At 37.0% G+C, this 24321-nt stretch overlaps 1 protein-coding gene across 1 annotated transcript in view; it reads right to left on the bottom strand.

The window, feature by feature from the left end:
- The window catches only part of zdhhc17 (zinc finger DHHC-type palmitoyltransferase 17), a 130010-nt gene that overhangs the window by 14025 nt on the left and 91664 nt on the right, over positions 1 to 24321 (bottom strand). Inside the window, exons 11-13 of the mRNA XM_062066273.1 lie at positions 8690 to 8814; positions 7198 to 7260; positions 5107 to 5200 (exon numbers count right to left, since the gene is read on the bottom strand). Coding sequence (XP_061922257.1) covers positions 5107 to 5200; positions 7198 to 7260; positions 8690 to 8814 — 282 coding nt within the window. The remainder of the gene's footprint in view (positions 1 to 5106; positions 5201 to 7197; positions 7261 to 8689; positions 8815 to 24321) is intronic.

The raw sequence follows: 24321 nt of genomic DNA, 5'->3' as shown, positions 1-24321 counted from the left end.
GAGACAATAAAAGAACTAAACTAAACTTAAAAGACACTAAAAGAACCAAACTAAACCTAAAGGACACTAAAAGGACCGAACTAAACTTAAGAGACACTAAAAGAACCAAACTAACCCTAAAAGACACTAAAAGAACCAAACTAAACCTGATCTGGGGCCGTATTTATCAAGCGTCTTAGAGTGCCATTTTACACTTAAGTCCTGAGAATTTGCGACATTTAGTCGTACTCTCAAACTTAAGAATAAAAGCTATTTATCAACTTTCTTAAGTCTAAGAATCACTCCTACTCTCCACGATATTTAAGAGACCTTCAGAGGTGTCCTAAGTGGTTAGGAGTTGCCAGCGGGGGATGGCACTGAGGCGAGAGAGACGTGCGCGAACGTTCAGGGAGTGGAAGGATGTCCTGGCTTTGTTTGATGACGAGCAGCTGATCAAACGGTATCGTTTAGACAGAGCGGGTATTATTTTTGTCACAGATTTAATAATTTTCGATTGCTTGTTGATTTCTGCATGTGGCTGCAGTGGGCTAGTATATATAGAGCCACCCACACCACTTTCAAATTAGTTGCCTAATTAATGAATTGGAAAGAAAATGCTATGAGAGTAGCATATGTATGTGTGTGGCCCTTTAATAGGTGACAGCATGTGAGGTGAGTGACGTCAGTGAGTGTGTGGGCGAGAGAAGAGAGGGAGCGTGAGTGCGGGCGGGGACTAGTTTGTTTTGTATTATTTTGTAGTTTATTGTCAAAATATACACTCCCATTGTCCACTTAAATATTTCTAAGATATTTCTTTATACTTAGACAAGGGATTCCCTTCCGTGATTGGTCATTTCTATGGACACAGAAATGACGTCACCTAAAATTCCGTTTACGGCACAGAGTAATGTCGTAATTCAGCTCTGAGTGTGACACTTAAGATTCAGTCCTACACTTCGCTGAAAGTGTGAGTAAGACGCTTGATAACTAACTTTTAAGCGCAGCTTTCAGTGAATCATTTATTTACTCTTAAGTCAACTCTTAGCAGACTTCTTAGGGGTAATTCTAAGAAGCTTGACAAATACGGCCCCTGGTCCAACTAGTGTCATCATGATCACGTTAGAAGTAATAACTAAATTAATTCATTCATCCTTTTGCATTGTTTCATTATGTCTTCATTTTGATGAATTTATTTTGGAACAATTAGTAACCTAAAAATACAACTTTTCTCTTTTGGTTGAACCTTTTTTTTTTAAATATATATTTTTAAAAAAAAAATACAAATAGCTTTTATTGTGTATCGTTACACTTTATCTCTTGTACAAGTGTACCCTTTTCCCCAAGTTATTTACCTTTTTTTAATTCTATTTTCTAGGTTTTTGTCTTGTATTATTATGACTTTATTCCTACACAATCACTACTTTTAGTCAAACAAAAAAGACAAAGTGCAGTTTAAAGTAAGACTACTGTGTCTCTGACATAAATAAACAATAAAGACAATAAAGTGCAGTTTAAAGTAAGACTACTGTGTCTCTGACATAAACAATAAAGACAATAAAGTGCAGTTTAAAGTAAGACTACTGTGTCTCTGACATAATTAAACATAATAAAGTGCAGTTTAAAATAAGACTACTGTGTCTCTGACATAAATAAACATAATAAAGTGCAGTTTAAAGTAAGACTACTGTGTCTCTGACATAAACAATAAAGACAATAAAGTGCAGTTTAAAGTAAGACTACTGTGTATCTGACAAACAATAAAGACAATAAGTGCAGTTTAAAGTAAGACTACTGTGTCTCTGACATAAATAAACATAATAAAGTGCAGTTTAAAGTAAGACTACTGTGTCTCTGACAAACAAACAATAAACACATCAAAGTGCAGTTTAAAGTAAGACTACTATGTCTCTGACATAAACAAACAATAAACATAATAAAGTGCAGTTTCAAGTAAGACTACTGTGTCTCTGAGATAAATAAACATAATAAAGTGCAGTTTAATGTAAGACTACTGTGTCTCTGACATAAATAAACATAATAAAGTGCAGTTTAAAGTAAGACTACTGTGTCTCTGACATAAATAAACATAATAAAGTGCAGTTTAAAGTAAGACTACTGTGTATCTGACAAACAATAAAGACAATAAGTGCAGTTTAAAGTAAAACTACTGTGTCTCTGACATAAATAAACATAATAAAACGCAGTTTAAAGTAATACACATAATAAAGTGCAGTTTAAAGTAAGACTACTGTGTCTCTGACATAAATAAACATAATAAAGTGCAGTTTAAAGTAAGACTACTGTGTCTCTGACATAAACAAACAATAAACATAATAAAGTGCAGTTTAAAGTAAGACTACTGTGTCTCTGAGATAAATAAAAATAATAAAGTGCAGTTTAATGTAAGACTACTGTGTCTCTGACATAAACAATAAAGACAATAAAGTGCAGTTTAAAGTAAGACTACTGTGTATCTGACATAAATAAACATAATAAAATGCAGTTTAAAGTAATACACATACTAAAGTGCAGTTTAAAGTAAGACTACTGTGTCTCTGACATAAATAAACATAATAAAGTGCAGTTTAAAGTAAGACTACTGTGTCTCTGACAAACAAACAATAAACACATCAAAGTGCAGTTTAAAGTAAGACTACTATGTCTCTGACATAAACAAACAATAAACATAATAAAGTGCAGTTTCAAGTAAGACTACTGTGTCTCTGAGATAAATAAACATAATAAAGTGCAGTTTAATGTAAGACTACTGTGTCTCTGACATAAATAAACATAATAAAGTGCAGTTTAAAGTAAGACTACTGTGTCTCTGACATAAATAAACATAATAAAGTGCAGTTTAAAGTAAGACTACTGTGTATCTGACAAACAATAAAGACAATAAGTGCAGTTTAAAGTAAAACTACTGTGTCTCTGACATAAATAAACATAATAAAACGCAGTTTAAAGTAATACACATAATAAAGTGCAGTTTAAAGTAAGACTACTGTGTCTCTGACATAAATAAACATAATAAAGTGCAGTTTAAAGTAAGACTACTGTGTCTCTGACATAAACAAACAATAAACATAATAAAGTGCAGTTTAAAGTAAGACTACTGTGTCTCTGAGATAAATAAAAATAATAAAGTGCAGTTTAATGTAAGACTACTGTGTCTCTGACATAAATAAACATAATAAAGTGCAGTTTAAAGTAAGACTACTGTGTCTCTGACATAAACAATAAAGACAATAAAGTGCAGTTTAAAGTAAGACTACTGTGTATCTGACATAAATAAACATAATAAAATGCAGTTTAAAGTAATACACATACTAAAGTGCAGTTTAAAGTAAGACTACTGTGTCTCTGACATAAATAAACATAATAAAGTGCGTTTAAAGTAAGACTACTATGTCTCTGACATAAATAAACAATAAAGACAATAAAGTGCAGTTTAAAGTAAGACTACTGTGTCTCTGACAAACAATAAGACAATAAAGTGCAGTTTAAAGTAAGACTACTGTGTATCTGACAAACAATAAAGACAATAAGTGCAGTTTAAAGTAAGACTACTGTGTCTCTGACATAAATAAACATAATAAAACGCAGTTTAAAGTAATACACATAATAAAGTGCAGTTTAAAGTAAGACTACTGTGTCTCTGAGATAAATAAACATAATAAAGTGCAGTTTAAAGTAAGACTACTATGTCTCTGAAAAACAAACAATAAACACATCAAAGTCCAGTTTAAAGTAAGACTACTATGTCTCTGACATAAACAAACAATAAACATAATAAAGTGCAGTTTAAAGTAAGACTACTGTGTCTCTGAGATAAATAAACATAATAAAGTGCAGTTTAATGTAAGACTACTGTGTCTCTGACATAAATAAACATAATAAAGTGCAGTTTAAAGTAAGACTACTGTGTCTCTGACATAAACAACAAAGACAATAAAGTGCAGTTTAAAGTAAGACTACTGTGTCTCTGACATAAACAATAAAGACAATAAAGTGCAGTTTAAAGTAAGACTACTGTGTCTCTGACATAAACAATAAAGACAATAAAGTGCAGTTTAAAGTAAGACTACTGTGTCTCTGACATAAACAATAAAGACAATAAAGTTCAGTTTAAAGTAAGACTACTGTGTCTCTGAGATAAATAAACATAATAAAGTGCAGTTTAAAGTAAGACTACTGTGTCTCTGAGATATATAAACATAATAAAGTGCAGTTTAAAGTAAGACTACTGTGTCTCTGACATAAATAAACATAATAAAGTGCAGTTTAAAGTAAGACTACTGTGTCTCTGACATAAATAAACATAATAAAGTGCAGTTTAAAGTAAGACTACTGTGTCTCTGACATAAATAAACATAATAAAGTGCAGTTTAAAGTAAGACTACTGTGTCTCTGACATAAATAAACATAATAAAGTGCAGTTTAAAGTAAGACTACTGTGTCTCTGAGATAAATAAACATAATAAAGTGCAGTTTAAAGTAAGACTACTGTGTCTCTGACATAAATAAACATAATAAAGTGCAGTTTAAAGTAAGACTACTGTGTCTCTGACATAAATAAACATAATAAAGTGCAGTTTAAAGTAAGACTACTGTGTCTCTGACATAAATAAACATAATAAAGTGCAGTTTAAAGTAAGACTACTGTGTCTCTGAGATAAATAAACATAATAAAGTGCAGTTTAAAGTAAGACTACTGTGTCTCTGACATAAATAAACATAATAAAGTGCAGTTTAAAGTAATACTACTGTGTCTCTGAGATAAATAAACATAACAAAGTGCAGTTTAAAGTAAGACTACTGTGTCTCTGACATAAATAAACATAATAAAGTGCAGTTTAAAGTAAGACTACTGTGTCTCTGACATAAATAAACATAATAAAGTGCAGTTTAAAGTAATACTACTGTGTCTCTGAGATAAATAAACATAATAAAGTGCAGTTTAAAGTAAGACTACTGTGTCTCTGACATAAATAAACATAATAAAGTGCAGTTTAAATTAAGACTACTGTGTCTCTGACATAAATAAACATCATAAAGTGCAGTTTAAAGTCAGACTACTGTGTCTCTGAGATAAATAAACATAATAAAGTGCAGTGGAGAACGTACCCACACAGTTTCCCACCCAGGGGCAGTGGTGGTCAAACTTGGCGATACAACGATTGCACACGGCACAATGTTTGGACCTGATGGGCTTCCGTATCTGCGGGAACAACACAGAGAATATTTCATTTAGATTTCAGAGATGTTTAATTTGTTACAAAGTCCACACATGAAGACAACAAGAGTCAGCAGTGTTGATGTTTATGTGTGGAATGTTCTACTACCATGATATCAACACAGCACCAATTACTCTTGTCCTCATCTGGCGTGAACAAACCACATCTTAAGGGGTGGTGGGGGTATCGATCTATATATAAACAGTATCAATGCAGAAGGTGGATCGTGGTATCGGATAGATACTTTTGTTGTAGTTTCACTTTAATACAGGGCTGTCCAAACTTTATGACTTGGGGGCTGCATTGGACTAAACAGTTTTGGCTGTGGGCAGTAACAATATACAAACCCCGTTTCCATATGAGTTGGGAAATTGTGTAGATGTAAATATAAACGGAATACAATGATTTGCAAATCATTTTCAACCCATATTCAGTTGAATATGCTACAAAGACAACATATTTGATGTTCAAACTCATAAACAATTTTTTTTTTGCAAATAATCATTAACTTTAGAATTTGATGCCAGCAACACGTGACAAAGAAGTTGGGAAAGGTGGCAATAAATACTGATAAAGTTGAGGAATGCTCATCAAACACTTATTTGGAACATCCCACAGGTGAACAGGCAAATTGGGAACAGGTGGGTGCCATGATTGGGTATAAAAGTAGATTCCATGAAATGCTCAGTCATTCACAAACAAGGACGGGGCGAGGGTCACCACTTTGTCAACAAATGCGTGAGCAAATTGTTGAACAGTTTAAGAAAAACCTTTCTCAACCAGCTATTGCAAGGAATTTAGGGATTTCACCATCTACGGTCCGTAATATCATCAAAGGGTTCAGAGAATCTGGAGAAATCACTGCACGTAAGCAGCTAAGCCCGTGACCTTCGATCCCTCAGGCTGTACTGCAACATCAAGCGACATCAGTGTGTAAAGGATATCACCACATGGGCTCAGGAACACTTCAGAAACCCACTGTCAGTAACTACAGTTGGTCGCTACATCTGTAAGTGCAAGTTAAAACTCTCCTATGCAAGGCGAAATTTCATTTATCAACAACACCCAGAAACGCCGTCTGCTTCGCTGGGCTTGAGCTCATCTAAGATGGACTGATACAAAGTGGAAAAGTGTTCTGTGGTCTGACGAGTCCACATTTCAAATTGTTTTTGGAAACTGTGGACGTCGTGTCTTCCGGACCAAAGAGGAAAAGAACCATCCGGATTGTTATAGGCGCAAAGTGTAAAAGCCAGCATCTGTGATGGTATGGGGGTGTATTAGTGCCCAAGACATGGGTAACTTACACATCTGTGAGGGCGCCATTAATGCTGAAAGGTACATACAGGTTTTGGAGCAACATATGTTGCCATCCAAGCAACGTTACCATGGACGCCCCTGCTTATTTCAGCAAGACAATGCCAAGCCACGCGTCACATCAACGTGGCTTCATAGTAAAAGAGTGCGGGTACTAGACTGGCCTGCCTGTAGTCCAGACCTGTCTCCCATTGAAAATGTGTGGCGCATTATGAAACCTAAAATAGCACAACGGAGACCCCCGGACTGTTGAACAACTTAAGCTGTACATCAAGCATGTCTCCTCAGTTCCCAAACGTTTACTGAGTGTTGTTAAAAGGAAAGGCCATGTAACACAGTGGTGAACATGCCCTTTCCCAACTACTTTGGCACGTGTTGCAGCCATGAAATTCTAAGTTAATTATTTGAAAAAAAAAAAAAAAATTTAGGAGTTTGAACATCAAATATGTTGTTTTTGTAGTGCATTCAATTGAATATGGGTTGAAAAGGATTTGCAAATCATTGTATTCCGTTTATATTTACATCTAACACAATTTCCCAACTTATATGGAAACGGGGTTTGTATACAAATATAAATAATAATGCGGTGCGCCCTTCCAATAGAAGGATGTGGGAGCAGTATGGCGGCACATGGTGTCACACCTGGAGGACAGCAATGATGGCTTACCAAGCAGGTACTGCAGAAGATGCTGAGATCCAGGCTGCCGGTCTCTGCCAGCTCCACAATAGTCTGGAAGCAAACATTCCTCTCGTTAGGCTCTAATTGGGATATATAATAAAGGAAACATTCACCGTAAATTCCGGACTACAAGCCGGTATTTTTTCCCTACACTTCAAACCCTGCAGCTTATAAAACGGTGCGGCTAAAGTATTTTTCTTCGCTGACGGCCATAAAGCAGTTTTGTTTGTGCTATGGCGCCATCCTTGGGACGCGTTTGCTCACTGCAGGTGCTGCTGGGTGAATGTGAAATCCTGCTGTTTAAAGCTTTGAACCGGAAGTAGAAGAGCCGTTCTGTCTTCTCGCCGTCCTTAGCGTTTCTACCCACGTTTGTGAGTTTGACAATATAACTAAAACAATTCTTACTTGCTAACGCGTCCCATGTGTGATGTCTGTAGGAGTGTTTTCATGCGTATTTGTACGTGCTATCGTAATGTGATCAAGCAAGCGTCTTTAGCATCAGCTAATATGTTAGGGGTAGGGAACCTGTGGCTCTCGAGCCAGATGCAGCTCTTTTGATGACTGCATCTGGCTCTCAGATAAATCTTAGCTGACATTGCTCAACACGATAAGTCATGAATAATTCCGCTTGTAATCACTGTTAAAAATAACGTTCAAAATGTAAAACATTCTCATGCATTTTAATCCATCCATTTTTTACCGCACCTGTTCAAGAAGTCGGATTAATGGTAAACTCCGAACTATGGGAGACCGGGCTTTCTGCTCCGCCGCTCCCAGTCTGTGGAACGCTCTCTCCCTGCCCACCTGAGGGCACCACAGACTGTGGATGCGTTTAAAAAAGGCTTAAAAACCCTTCTTTAAATATAAAACATTCTCATGCATTTTAATCCATCCATCCGTTTTTTTACCGCACCTGTTCAAGAAGTCGGATTAATGGTAAACTCCGAACTACGAGAGTATTTTATTTATTATTGCTTAGCTTCTGAATAGCAATGTCACTAAAAAGAATAAGAGACTTATTATACGCTAAAAATGTTGGTCTTACTTAAAAATGCACGCATTTAGTTGTATTCAGTGTTAAAAAATATTACATGGCTCTCTCGGAAATACATTTTAAAATATTTGGCTTTCATGGCTCCCTCAGCCAAAAAGGTTTCCGACCCCTGTCCCGCTAACATGTTTTGCTAACATTCTTTTTATATTGTTTCAGTTTTGTAAATTCACCAAAGCGTCACCGTGGCGTTATCGAGTCTGTTTAGCTGATTGGAGAGCTGGCTTCTGTTTTGTTTGATCAGCCGTTTTACTGCCGTGCTACAGACTCCGTTTGGAAACAATTAAGGTATGTAAATAAACGTTTACAGAATATTTCTGTTTAAATAACTCATTCAACAACGTATATATCTGCAGTGTATACATGGGTAAATATTTTTCTGAAATTTAGTGGGTGTATATTTCTTGCATAGCCAGGAAAATACGGTACCTTTTTCTTCTGCTCCTCCGAGGCTTTGATGATCCCCGGATCGGACTTCCATGATTTTCCGAAGTTGTAGAAGAGAGCCACAGTGTTGAGGAGGAAGGGCATGTGCACCGTGGCGAAGGGAAGATGTACATGCCAGGTTAAGGAAGAGAGCTTTGATAGGTGCAACCTTCTACTTGTCCCACTCCTCTCCACTGCATACAAGAACTTTCTCTCCAAGGCAGTTGACAGTGACCTACTATCAGTAGGGTGTTCAAAGTGCGGCTTTTTTATGTTTACTTTAACGCTAGAGATGTCCTAGAGCAGGGGTCGGCAACCCGCGGCTCCGGAGCCGCATGCGGCTCCTTGACCACTCTGATGCGGCTCAGCTACATACATACCGACCCCCCCGATTTTCCCAGGAGACTTATGGATGTCAGTGTCTCTCATAGACTACTCCCAGGAAAATATAATCGTATTTACACTCTAATTACTATATAAAGGGCATGCCCTAATTGCACTGCAGTAATTGTCTTCTATAGCATTTACATACAGCATGCCAGTCCAGCCACATGTTGCATGATGTTATTACTTGCTCACACAGGAGACAGCAAAGCATACTTACTCATCAGCCACACAGCTTACACTGACGGTAGCCGTATCAAACAACTTTAACATTGTTACGTTACAAATATGCGCCACACTGTGAACCCACACCAAAAAAGAATGAAAAACACATTTCTGCAGAACATACCACTGTAACACAACATAAACACAACACAACCATTACCCAGAATCCCATGCAGCCCTAACTCTTCCGGTCTACATTATACACCCCCGCTACCACCAAATCCCCCCACACATCAACCCCCCCTCTCCGTGCGTTGGTTGAGCGGAAGAGTTAGGGCTGCATGGGATTCTGGGTATTGGTACCGTCAGTGTAAGATGTGTGGCTGTTGACTTAGTAGCCTTGCTGTCTGTAACGCTATCAAGCCAAAGCTGCATTCCACTTGTGGCCGAGCAGATACACTGATTGGGCAGACTCTAGAGGGCGCCAAATGCAGTGTCATCACGCTCTGATATTCGGGAGTCTCCCGGGAAAAATGAGAGAGTTGGCAAGTATGACGCAAGCGATATTCATTCAAAACTCGCGGGCTCCACTAACATCAAATGTCCACATTAAAGTATGTGCCGGTGCGTGTGTCTGAGACCCCTAGTTAACATAGCACAAAGCGTTTAAGCTTTGTATGCGGTGTTTTTCATTTTAAATTTTAAAAACATATTTTGTGGCTCCCATTACTTTCTTTAATGTGTGAAACTTGCCAAAATGGCTCTTTGAGTGGTAAAGGTTGCCGACCCCTGTCCTAGAGGTACCCTAGAGGAAAAGGAATGGCTAAGCAAACACACACACAAGCAAGACGACACACAAAGCTAACCGCTAAAGCTTCCATGTAAAGTAGGGGTGATTAATTCAGACGTTGACACTTTTGATACCTAGTATATTCACTGCAGACTGTTTTACCACTTGCCATTTTATTTATACACATTTCTCTAGATTTAAGAGCTATTCACGTATTTGTATTTATTGACTTCACATTATAATTGTCCATTTTTTTTTTAGCATGAACCTGTTTGTTTACTGTACTTTAAACATGTTGAAATTGAGAAAATAAAACTTTTCAAATAAGATATTTTGGTTTTGTTCACATAGAAAATCTTGTTTATAGGTTCTGCAACATCCCGAGAAGCCTCAATAAAGAATTGCAAGTTGATTAATGCTTGATTCAAAAAAAAGAACAATTCAACATTCGACGTCACTATGGGGAGTTTTGACGGAGCAGAAACGTGCGAACTTGTTGGGAGTTTCCTCCTCTCCCAGCTCGCTAGCCTCAACCTGAACCTTGGTATTTACCGTGATGACGGACTGGCAGTGTGCCGCGCCTCGCCAAGGAGCAGCGAGAATACCAAGAAGCGTATATGCCAAATCTTCAAAGAGAACGGCCTACGGATCACGATTGAAGCCAACAAGCAAACCGTCAACTTCCTCGACGTCACTTTCAACCTGAGGAATAACAGCTACCAACCATTCACGAAACCCAACACAACACTCCAATACGTGCACCATGACAGCAACCACCCACCCACCACCACGAAAAGAATACCTACCGGTATTAATAAAAGACTATCGATGCTGTCATCTAGCAAAGCTGAATTCGACAAAGCAACCCCCCCGTACCAAAAAGCTCTTGATGAAAGCGGATACAACTTCACCCTCACCTACGAACCCACGCCAGGAAACCAACCAAAAAGGAGCAGAAAACGAAACAACATTATCTGGTACAACCCCCCATACAGCAAAAACGTCTCAACTAATATTGGCCACAAATTCCTCACCCTGATCGACAAACACTTCCCCAAAGGCAACACCCTAAGAAAAGTATTCAACAAGAACAACATTAAATTGAGCTACAGCTGCATGAACAACATGCGACAAATAATTTCAAACCACAATAAAGCAATTGAAAAGGAGCCGTCCACCACCAGGCAGAACGACTCCAAAACCGACAAAGGCTGTAACTGCCGCAAGAAACCTGATTGCCCTCTCAACGGGGGGTGCTTACAACCATCAGTCGTTTACCAAGCAAAGGTAACACGCAAGGACATTAACACATCCGACACATATGTAGGATTAACTGAGGGAGAATTCAAAACCAGATGGAACAATCACCAAGCCTCTTTCAGAAGCAAAAGCTTGCGGAACACTACAGAACTCAGTAAACACATTTGGAATCTCAAAGACAATAATGTTGAATATTCGATAACATGGCAAATTCTTGCATCCAGCACACCTTACAACAGTGGTAATAAAAGATGCAACCTATGCTTAAAAGAGAAACTGTTTATTATATACAGTCCAGACTTGTCATCCCTCAACAAGCGCAGCGAAATTGTATCAGCATGCCGTCACAGAAGGAAACACCTCCTAGGTAACACATGAGCCAATCAACACGCCCCTACGCCTGCCTGTACCCACCCGCTCTGTGCCCTATATAAACCATGGTATGTGAATGCTTCCATTAAAATCTCCTGATGATTGAGGAAACCCTCATGAAACAGGCCTGTAGAGATGAAATAGTCTTGTGATTTTTTCCCACACATACATTCATATACAGTACATACATACATACATACATACATACATATATATATATATATATATATATATATATATATATATATATATATATACGTATATACATACATATATACATATACATACATATATCTAGACATATACACATACATATATATGTGTATATATATATATATATATATATATATGTGTATGTATATATACATACACACACACACATACAGTATATATATATATGTATATATACATACTGTATACATATGTGTGTGTATGTATATATATATACATACACACACACACACACACTTATATGTACACGTATATACTGTACATACATATGTGTATAGATATTCAATCATACATACATGCATACATACATATATATAATGGATAATTAATATAATTGGATATTAAAAGTATGTGAAAGTACGACTCCTACATTGTTTACTTCCGTGACGACCTCCTTAAAGTTTTGTAATCAATCAGAAATATCAAGCAGCTAAAATGTGCCAAACATGGATAAGTGTGGAGAGAGTGTTTTACATTTTTCCCATCATGCACTTTAATGGATTTAAATAGGTGTGTTTATTTTTTTATGGTTTTTGGACGTTTCCCATAATATCCACAAAGTTCAGTGAGCAAGTTGTGTTATGTGCTGACTTTTATGTTTGTTGCATTTTCTTTTTTTTTGCACCATGACTTGGAAAGGTTGTTTGGATTTTGTCATATAAAAATGCTGTGCTGTTGTTTAAAAATCCATTCAAGGCTCATTGATCTGATTTACTCACATTGTCCACAAGATGGCGGCGAATCTGCCGGATTTAGAATCCGTGAGGCATATTTTTATTGAACTCATGACACCTCGCGGGCCAAATTGAAGACGCCGGCGGGCCGCACTTAACCGTAGTTTGGACACCCCTGATATAAATGATAGTAAAGTTATTAGATAAATATTTCAATTGTTCTTGCTATTACAAAGTATTTTTGGGTTGTTTTTGTTATTGTTTACAAAGTGATGGAGTGAGGAATTTACATTTATATTGAATGGGAGCCACTTTTTGTTGACTTATTGTGGACCAGTCACTTTATTTTGTTAAAAAAAAAATGGTATGTCGCATTCAATATCACCAATTCAATACATCATCTGATTTATAACAATACTAACAAATTCTGTATTTAGCTTTAAAAAAACAAAACATTTATTTTATTTATAAAACATTTTCACTTCTATAAACTATTGCCAAAGTTTCTGATGGGAACTCTAAATCGGATTGGATCCGAGCCCCCCCCCCCCCCCCCCCCCCCCCCCAAAAAAGGGATGTTGCAAGACATCCCTAATAGAACTAGGGATGTCCGATAATGGCTTTTTGCCGATATCCGATATTGACCAAACCCTTAATTACAGATACCGATATCAACCGATACCGATATATACAGTCGTGGAATCAACACATTATTATGCCTAATTTGGACAACCAGGTATGGTGAAGATAAGGTCCTTTTTTAAAAAAAAAAAAAAAAAAAAAATAAGATAAATAAATTTTAAAAAAAATTCTTGAATAAAAAAGAAAGTAAAACAATATAAAAACAGTTACATAGAAACTAGTAATTAATGAAAATGAGTAAAATTAACTGTTAAAAGTTAGTACTATTAGTGGAGCAGCAGCATGCACAATCATGTGTGCTTACGGACTGTATCCCTTGCAGACTGTATTGATATATATATTGATATATAATGTAGGAACCAGAAAGAAACAACCCTTTTGTGTGAATAAGTGTAAATGGGGGAGGGAGGTTTTTTGGTTTGGTGTACTAATTGTAAGTGTATCTTGTGTTTTTTATGTTGATTTAATAAACAATAAAAAATAAAAAATGACATTTTTTAAAAACGATGCCGATAATAAAAAAACGATATCGATAATTTCCGATATTACATTTTAAAGCATTTGTCGGCTCTCTAAATAGAACATTACACAAATTAACAAAATATGGAACCCTCTGGTTTTAGTATCTGTCATTTCCAAAATGTAAAGACCTGGCGCTGACTAAGCAAATGAGGATATGTTGTGGTCCCGTGAGGAGAAGAATGCTCCTGATTAGAGGCCTGTGCAGGTGTGCATGAGTCAGCACAATCCTCAAGGAAGCAAGCCAACTGACCCCGGGATCCTGCAAAGTTGCTGCATCAGCGCCTTAACCCATTTAGTTTTTGATTTCCCACACCACTAAAGCGGACATGTTCTCTATCGTCGCCTGGTGTGTGGTGTCCAACTGCAAATAACCAATGGGTCATTTGATTGGAGCTCTGTCAAAAACATTGGCGTTAACAGACGTGGCTGTAGGCAACCCCCAGATGAAGCTTTTTTTTTAACAAACTCTTTAGTTCAGGGGTGTCCAGACTACGGCCAAGTGAAACGTCAAAAGTGTATTAATGAATCTGGCCCACATGGTGGCCCCGAGTTCATTTCAAATATCCGACAGCATAATTGCTGCAAGTTAGCCGTCATCTTGGAGAAAATAATACAAGTTAATGACCATGAATTACACTTTGAAGTGCACATTTACTTACACGACCCAATCCAAACAACCTTTCCCACTCATGGCACCAATGAACTAACACAAAAAGTCACACATAACACAACCTGCTCACTGAACTTTGTGAGAAAGACAAAAAATGTCCAAGCACAACACATAATGCAAAATTAGACTTATTTAAATCCCCTGCAAAACACTCTCTACACACTTACTCATGTTTGGCGCATTTTAGTTTCTTGATATTTCTGATTGATTACAAAACTTTAAGGAGGTCGTCACAAAAGTAAACAAGGTAGAACTTTCACATACTCTTAATATCCAATTGTATTCATCATTAATTCAATATTAAGAACCACTTGACTAAAACGCAGGGTTTTATTTTTCTATATTCAAACTCAGTGTTACTGTTCAAATTGTGTGTAATGTTACAGTGGCCAAACTACTACCTGCACTGGTTAAATAACACTTCTGCCTTGTTTCTAACGAACACTTAGGCCTACTACGCTACTGTGTTTTAATGTTGGTCATTATGGTGGCACTTGATGAATGCCGTATTTTTCGGAGTATACTGTAAGTCGCACCTGCCGAAAATGTACAATAAAGAAGGGGAAAAACATATATAAGTGGCACTGGAGTATAAGTCGCATTTTTGGGGGAAATTTATTTGATAAAAGCCAACACCAAGAATAGACATTTGAAAGGCAATTTAAAATAAATAAAGAATAGTGAACAACAGGCTGAATAAGTGTACGTTATATGACGCATAAATAACCAACTGAAAAGGTTTGAGTTTGAGTTTATTTCGAACATGCAAGCATACAACATGATACATCACAATTTCCAGTTTCTTTTCAACATGTTCAAAAAGGAGTAGGAAGAAGCAGAGCTTATTTAATCCTACCCCTTTTCTTTACATAACAGTTGCAAAACTTTTTGTTCACTTCCTGTTCACAATTTTTTCACAATAAACTCCATAAGTAATCACAATTAAAAATAAATAAATAAATAATAGTAAGAATTTAATAATAATAATTGGTGAAGTAAGTCATATTTCATATGATGAGATAAGTAAGATTACTTTAAGAATGAATGAATGGATGGATGAAATAAATTGAGAATGTTTGTCATGGTTCTTCTTCTTTGTACTTTGTAAACACTTTAAGTTTGAAGAGTTTCTTGAAGTGTATCATATTAGTACATTGTTTGATTGCTTTGCTTAATCCATTCCATAATTTAATTCCACATACTGATAACTGAAGGTCTTAAGTGTTGTACGTGCAAACAAATGTTTTAAATTACGTTTTTCTCTAAGATTATATTTCTCCTCTTTTTTTGAGAAGAATTGTTGTATATTCTTGGGTAGCAGGTTATAGTTTGCTTTGTGCATAATTTTAGCTGTTTGCAAATTCACTATGTCGTGGAATTTCAGTATTTTTGATTCAATAACTAAAGGGTTTGTATGTTCTCTATATCCAACATTATGTATTATTTCTAACTGATCTTTTTTGTAACACCGTTAATGAATGAAGTGTACTTTTGTAATTATGTCCCCATATTTGTACACAGTAGCTCAGATATGGTAACACTAGTGAGCAGTAGAGAATATGAAGGGATTTTTGGTCTAGAACATGTTTTGCTTTATTCATTATTGACGTGTTTCTTGCAACTTTATGTTGTATATTTTTTACGTGAGATTTCCAGTTCAATTTATCATCAATCATTATACCTAGAAATTTGGTTTCGTTTACTCTTTCAATTTCTATACCGTCTATTTGTATTTGTGTTTGACTTTCTCTTCTACTGTTACCAAATAGCATTATTTTAGTTTTACTAAGATTCAACGATAGTCTGTTTTTGTCAAACCATCTTTTTAATTTGTTAATTTCTTCTGTTATTATTTGTATTATCTCCTGTGTGTTCTCTCCTGAACAAAACGCTGTTGTATCATCCGCAAATAATACTAACTTTAAATCTTTTGTAACTTTACAAATGTCATTTATATAGAGATTGAATAATTTAGGTCCTAGTATGGATCCCTGAGGTACACCACAGGATATATTTAGCGTTGTAGACGTGTGTTCGCCTAGCTTCACGTATTGTTTCCTGTTCGTTAGATAACTTCTTATCCAGTTTAAGACTAACCCTCATATGCCATATCGTTCTAGTTTTTTGATTAAAATATTGTGATTAATTGTGTCAAATGCTTTAGTTAGATACATAAAAACCGCTGCCGCACATTTTTTACTATCTATTGCATTGGTAATTTCTTCTGTAATTTCAATTAAAGCCATTGAAGTTGAAACATTAGCTCTATATCCATATTGGTTCTCTTCGAGTATTCTATTTTTATTTATGAAACTTTCTAATCTGTTATTGAACAGTTTTTCAATGATTTTAGAAAATTGTGGAAGTAGAGAAACAGGTCTATAATTTGTAAATTGATGTTTGTCTCCAGTCTTATAAATTGGTGCAACTTTAGCTATTTTCATTTTGTTTGGAAATGTACCTGTTTGAAATGATAGGTTACTAATATACATTAATGGTCCTGAGATCTCTTCAATAACCTTTTTTATCGTTTCCATATCAATTCCGTTACAATCAGTTGAAGTCTTAGATTTACATTTTTTCACGATTGTAACTATTTCCTCCTGTGTCACATTACTGAGGAACATGGAGTTGGGATTTCGCTCTATGGTATCATTATAGTCCTCAATTGGAACTGGGTCTGGAATCCTTTCTTCCAATTTTGGTCCAATATTTACAAAATAATTATTGAAGCTTTCAACTACTTCCTTTATGTTGTCATTTTTTTATTTTCATCTAAGAAGTATCGAGGGTAGTCCCTCTTAGTTCCATTTTTAATAATGCTATTAAGGATGCCCCATGTTGCTCTCATATTATTTTTGTTCCTGTCCAATAATTCACTGTAATATTCTTTTCTACATGATCGTAGTATGTCTGTTAACTTGTTTTTATACTTTTTGTACTTAATTTCTGCCTCTATAGTTCTTTGTGCTATAAATTTTCTATATAGTGTATTCTTCTTACAAGCATTTTTTAATCCTTTTGTCATCCATGGTTGATTATTCTTTCTCTGCTTGTTACTGAGTTGTATCCATGGACAATGTTTGTCATAAAGTATTATGAACTTGTTTAAGAAATGTTCATATGCTTCATCAACCTCTTTTTCATTATACACATTGTCCCAATCTTGCTTTTGTAGTTCAATTTTGAAGGCAGTCATCCTCTTCTCTGTGCATAGTCTTCGAAATGTCCTTTTGTCTTCCATGTTCTTCTTGTAGTTTCCATCATATATTGTAAAAACTGGCAGATGATCACTAACGTCGCTTATAAGTAGACCACTTGTAGTGTTATTATCAAAATCATTGGTAAAAATATTATCAATAAGCGTGGCACATTGTCCTGTGATTCTGCTTGGCTTTGTGATTTTAGGATATAGACTGATGCTGTACATTGTATCAATGAAGTCATCAATAGACTTTTGCTTGTTGGGGTTCAATAAGTCAATATTAAAGTCACCACATAAGAACATTATTCTTTGACCATTGTCCATGTAAGTTGCCTTGATCCATTCTTCAAATGTTTCTATACTTGACTTAGGTGATCTATATATACAACTGATGAATATGTTTTTGCTTTTTTCCTGACATATTTCAATGGTTATACATTCTAAGATATTATCTATGGCAAATGACTTGTTTTTTTACCACTTTGTAGTTCAGGTTCTTCATCACGTACACAGCTACTCCTCCTCCATTTTTGTTGGTTCTGTTGATGTAGTTTAGTTCATATCCCTCCAGATCAAAATATATTCCTTTTTTATCATCAATCCATGTTTCTGTGACAGCAATCACTTTGAAGGGTTCGTTGATGTGTTCCAAAAAGTTCTTAATGTTGTTGTAATTTGCATACAAGCTTCTACTATTAAAATGAATAATTGACAATTTGTTATCACATTCAATGTTGCTATTATATTGATCATCTGTATAATAAAAACAACTATTACTGATTTGGGAGAAAAAATTTGTATCTGGATCTATATCATTTTCCAAATCCTGGTTTTTGTGATCTTTGTTGCAGAAATTTTTTAGTTCCATATTTTCTTGTTTAACAAACTTTGATGTTGTTTCAATAATCTCTATAAGTGTAGGTGGATGCAATCCTGAATCTAGGTCCTCTTGTTTAGTCGTCCCTTGGAACATAGTAGTGCCGATGCTGAATTTAGGTGCTTGTTTTCTTTCAGAGTCCATTATCATCGTTGTTGTGGTAGCTGTGTAAACTTTAAAAATTGTCCAGGTCCTTGATGTCATGGACAACAATTACTCTTGCTTCTGGACCTCCATTCAGCTTGATGTAGATTTTACAGTTGGCGCTCCAAGTTCCCTGGATTTTTCCCTGCCTTCTCAAGTCGCGTGCTTTCTTGGCGATTCCAGCATTACGTTTTGTGAGACGCTCATTCATGTACACATTTGTTCCCTTCAGCTTCTTTCCCTGTCTCAGCAATGCCATTTTAGATTTTCTGTTTACGAGTTTCACAAGCACGACTGGAGTGGCGTTGTTGTTTCTTCCGTTCAGTGGGATGCATGTTTCGATGGTATTAATGTCAATTTCAATTTCTTTTGATTGCAGAAAGTTGACCACTTGCTGTTCTGCTGAGACCATATCCATTTCATCAGGTTCACCTTCATTATTCACAGCTTTCGCATAGGATCTTGGTTTAATTCGGTGCCCTGTCACAATGATATCATTCATTCGTTTATCCTGATCCATTTCATCTATGATGTTCCTCAGCATGTTGTTGTCTTCTTGAAGGATCTTCATTTGTTTGCTCATTTCAGTGGCTTCTTTATTTCTGGAGTTGTTCTCTTTTTTCATTTCTTTAATTTCTTCTTTCATTTCTTTCATATCCTCTTTCCATCCATCCATCAATTCTTCCAATTTTTCTATCATTTCTTCTTTAAATTCCTGGAGTATTTTTTGTAGTATCCCTTCTTGAATCCCATCATGTCCTGTGCCCAGCTTCAAATCAGTCTTTCCAGTCAATCCTTTAACTTTTGGCATCGCGGCAGTCACTGACGTCAGCGCCTCTTATGTCTTAAGGGCAGTTACTTCTTTAGCGACTTGCGGCACTTTTAACTTGTTTTTTCAACAATTTCGTACCTTGCGCCGTTCAGAGATCAATTTGAGGTGTCAGCCTGTCAACTTATATCACTCTGCGACGTCGGGATCACTTTAAAACAGCTGTAAACTCGCCGTAACTTTTGGTTGCTAGGCAACCGCTTTGAACTGCGGGAGGCGCCTTTGGCTTGAGGCTAACGGCTCTTCCACTCGCCTTATTTCAGCGTATCAGTGCCTCTCTACTGTCTAAAATCAGATCGAAGATGCCAGGTGACTCTCCTGTGGCTGTGATCGCAAATCAGTGGTCAAAATCTTCAGACTTAACAAAAACTCCGGTAGCAGAAGCGGAGCTTTTTTCTTTGCGTCCTTTCTCATTGACAGGAAGTGACGCATGGTGCCTGGTATGTTAACGTAACATATTATGGTAAGAGTCATTCAAATAACTATAACATATACAAACCCCGTTTCCATATGAGTTGGGAAATTGTTTTAGATGTAAATATAAACGGAATACAATGATTTGCAAATCCTTTTCAACCCATATTCAATTGAATGCACTACAAAGACAACATATTTGATGTTCAAACTCATAAACTTTATTTTTTTTTTGCAAATAATAATTAACTTAGAATTTCATGGCTGCAACACGTGCCAAAGTAGTTGGGAAAGGGCATGTTCACCACTGTGTTACATGGCCTTTCCTTTTAACAACACTCAGTAAACGTTTGGGAACTGAGGAGACACATTTTTTAAGCTTCTCAGGTGGAATTCTTTCCCATTCTTGCTTGATGTACAGCTTAAGTTGTTCAACAGTCCGGGGGTCTCCGTTGTGCTATTTTAGGCTTCATAATGCGCCACACATTTTCAATGGGAGACAGGTCTGGACTACAGGCAGGCCAGTCTAGTACCCGCACTCTTTTACTATGAAGCCACGTTGATGTAACACGTGGCTTGGCATTGTCTTGCTGAAATAAGCAGGGGCGTCCATGGTAACGTTGCTTGGATGGCAACATATGTTGCTCCAAAACCTGTATGTACCTTTCAGAATTAATGGCGCCTTCACAGATGTGTAAGTTACCCATGTCTTGGGCACTAATACACCCCAATACCATCACAGATGCTGGCTTTTACACTTTGCGCCTATAACTTCCCCTGTTCTTTTCCTCTTTGGTCCGGAGGACACGACGTCCACAATTTCCAAAAACAATTTGAAATGTGGACTCGTCAGACCACAGAACACTTTTCCACTTTGTATCAGTCCATCTTAGATGAGCTCAGGCCCAGCGAAGCCGACGACATTTCTGGGTGTTGTTGATAAACGGTTTTCGCCTTGCATAGGAGAGTTTTAACTTGCACTTACAGATGTAGCGACCAACTGTAGTTACTGACAGTGGGTTTCTGAAGTGTTCCTGAGCCCATGTGGTGATATCCTTTACACACTGATGTCGCTTGTTGATGCAGTACAGCCTGAGGGATGGAAGGTCACGGGCTTAGCTGCTTACGTGCAGTGATTTCTCCAGATTCTCTGAACCCTTTGATGATATTACGGAGCGTAGATGGGGAAATCCCTAAATTCCTTGCAATAGCTGGTTGAGAAAGGTTTTTCTTAAACTGTTCAACAATTTGCTCACGCATTTGTTGACAAAGTGGTGACCCTCACCCCATCCTTGTTTGTGAATGACTGAGCATTTCATGGAATCTACTTTTATACCCAATCATGGCACCCACCTGTTCCCAATTTGCCCATTCACCTGTGGGATGTTCCAAATAAGTGTTTGATGAGCATTCCTCAACTTTTTCAGTATTTATTGCCACCTTTCCCAACTTCTTTGTCGCGTGTAGCTGGCATCAAATTCTAAAGTTAATGATTATTTTTTTTATCAGTTTGAACATCAAATATGTTGTTTTTGTAGCATATTCAACTGAATATGGGTTGAAAATGATTTGCAAATCATTGTATTCCGTTTATATTTACATCTAACACAATTTCCTAACTCATATGGAAACGGGGTTTGTAGAACATGCTATACGTTTACCAAACAATCTGTCACTCCTAATCGCTAAATCCCATGAAATCTTATACGTCTAGTCTCTTACGTGAATGAGCTAAATATTATTATTTGATATTTAACGCTAATGTGTTAACAATTTCACACATAAGTCGCGCCTGAGTATAAGTCGCACCCCCGGCCAAACTATGAAAAAAACAGCGACTTATAGTCCGAAAAATACAGTACTTAGGCCTACTACACTACTGTGTTTTAATGTTGGTCATTATGGTGGCACTTGGGAGAGCCAGGTGATTTCTGAGGCCCCCCGGCTAGCGGCTAGTATCCGACCCCAGTGCACAACCACTTCTAAGTCCGTAATCCTCGCCTCTGTGGGGGCAAATAAACAAGGTTTCTTATAAGTACACAATGTGTGAGGGTACAATACGCCATGCGAGCTGCTAACTGCTCAACTAGAGCTCTTGAACGTTAACAGAGGTGGGCGGATCGATACAAATATCGACCGTAGCATTAGCAAGTGTAGTATCAGTATATGGCTGATATTATAGTGATTTGATTTTTAATTATCACCACCTACTCAGTGGCCTAGAGGTTAGAGTGCCTGCACTGCGATCGGTAGGTTGGGAGTTCAAACCCCGGCCGAGTCGTACCAAAGACTATAAAGAAAAATGGGACCCATTAACTCCCTGCTTGGCACTCAGCATCCAAGGTTGGAATTGGGGGTTAAATCACCAAAAATTATTCCCGGGCGTGGCCACCGCTGCTGCTCACTGCTCCCCTCACCTCCCAGGGGGGTGAACAAGGGGATGGGTCAAATGCAGAGGACAAATTTCACCACAACTAGTGTGTGTGTGACAATCATTGGTACTTTAACTTTTTAACTTTAATCTTTTGTCCTGTTTTTGTATATAATTGTAGGTTGGTAAACCACACCCTACGGCGACTTCTACAGCAACGCTGGCTATTGAGCTTTTAGCTCGGGAGTCAGCGCGCTCACCTCATGCCGGAGACCCGGGTCGGGGCCCCCGGGCGGAGCAGGTGGACAAACACAAGCGCTACACAAGCCCGAGTTAATAAATTCTGGACATGCTTTATTTGTATAACCTTTGACTTGGTGCTGCATTCCAGTTTTCCACTTGTAGGTGAGAAACGTGGCGGAGTGAAGAGCTGAAGCACCTCCAGGTCAACAACATGAAAGAGCGTGTCCTTCAATTGTTAGGACAAGAACGACGAGAGGCCGACTTAATGACAAAGCTGACAGCTAGAGCCTTCAACGCCAAAGTCTACAAACAAGAGCCAACATGTCAGCGGTCAAAAGAGGACCAAATGATCCGAGTATGAACAAACATTGCAAGGGCAGTTCTGTCTCTTTTTTAATGGCCCGTGACACAATAAAAACATTCTGAATCAAAACATTCCACACAAAAAAATTAAATACGCAAATTTGGGAGGAATTGCGTGTGAATGCTTAAATGGGCAAGCCGAACTTAAATTCTAACGTTAAAATGCTAACAGTTAGAATGCGTCAACGTCAAAGTGTATGCATGGATTAAAAAATAAAATTAGCTTGAAAAACTAGCATGCTAACCCCTAACATGTATCAAATGTATATGACTGACGTGTTCGGCTGTAAAATTTGCTTAAAATGTGAACATGCTAAAGTTAGTATGTTAGAATGCTAACATTAGCATGCTAACGGTTAACATGTGTCAGGTACTATGATATAGGACTCCGGGGTGTTTGGCTGAAAAACTGGCTAAAAAAAAAGTTAGCATGTATCAAGTACCAAGTCATATAAGTCTGAGGAGTTCGGCTCAAAATTTGTTTGAAAAATTAGCACTTTAACGTTAGCATGCTAACAGTCAGTATATATCAAGTACCAAGTTATAATACTTTGAGGTGTTCTAGCTCAAAAATTGGCGAGTCAAGTTAGCATGCTAACGTTAAGATGCTAACAGTTAACATGTGTCAGGTACTATGTTATAGGCTGAAAAACTGGCTAAAAAAAGTTAGCATGTATTAAGTACCAAGTCATATGAGTCTGAGGAGTTTGGCTCAAAAATTGCTTAAAAAATTTGCTTTTTAACGTTAGCATGCTAACAGTCAGTATGAATCAAGTACCGAGTTAGAATACTTTGAGGTGTTCTAGCTCAAAAATTGGCGAATAAAGTTGGCATTCTAACGTTAAGATGCTAACCGTTACCATGTGTCAAATACCAAGTTATATGAGTCTGAGGCGTTAGGCTGCAAAATTAGCTTTAAAAGTTACCATGCTAAAGTTAGTATGCTAGAATGCTAACAGTCAATTTCTGTCAGGTACCAAGCTATAGGACTCTGAGGCGTTCAGCTGAAAAGCTGGCAAAAAAAATTAGCATGCTAACAGTTAGCATGTATCAAGTACCAAGTCATATGGGTCTGAGGAGTTTGGCTCAAAAATTGCTTAAAAAATGTGCTTTTTAAACATTAGCATGCTAACAGTCAGTAAATATATTAAGTGCCAAGTTATAATACTTTGAGGTGTTCTAGCTCAAAAATTGGCGAATAAAGTTAGCATGCTAACGTTAAGATGCTAACAGTTACCATGTGTCAAGTACCAAGTTATATGAGTCTGAGGCGTTATGCTAGAATGCTAACAGTTCATTTCTGTCAGGTACCAAGCTATATAGGACATTGATGTGTTTGGCTGAAAATCTGGCTAAAATAGTTAGCATGCTAACAGTTAGCATGTATCAAGTACCAAGTCATATAAGTCTGAGGAGTTCGGCTCAAAAATTGGTAAAAAAAATCAGCACTTTAGCATTAGCATGCTAACAGTCAGTATG

Source organism: Entelurus aequoreus, linkage group LG12, assembly GCF_033978785.1.
Source record: "Entelurus aequoreus isolate RoL-2023_Sb linkage group LG12, RoL_Eaeq_v1.1, whole genome shotgun sequence".
NCBI lineage: Eukaryota > Metazoa > Chordata > Actinopteri > Syngnathiformes > Syngnathidae > Entelurus > Entelurus aequoreus.
The sequence above is the reverse complement of the archived record's forward strand: the minus strand, read 5'-3'. Positions and strand labels throughout refer to the sequence as shown.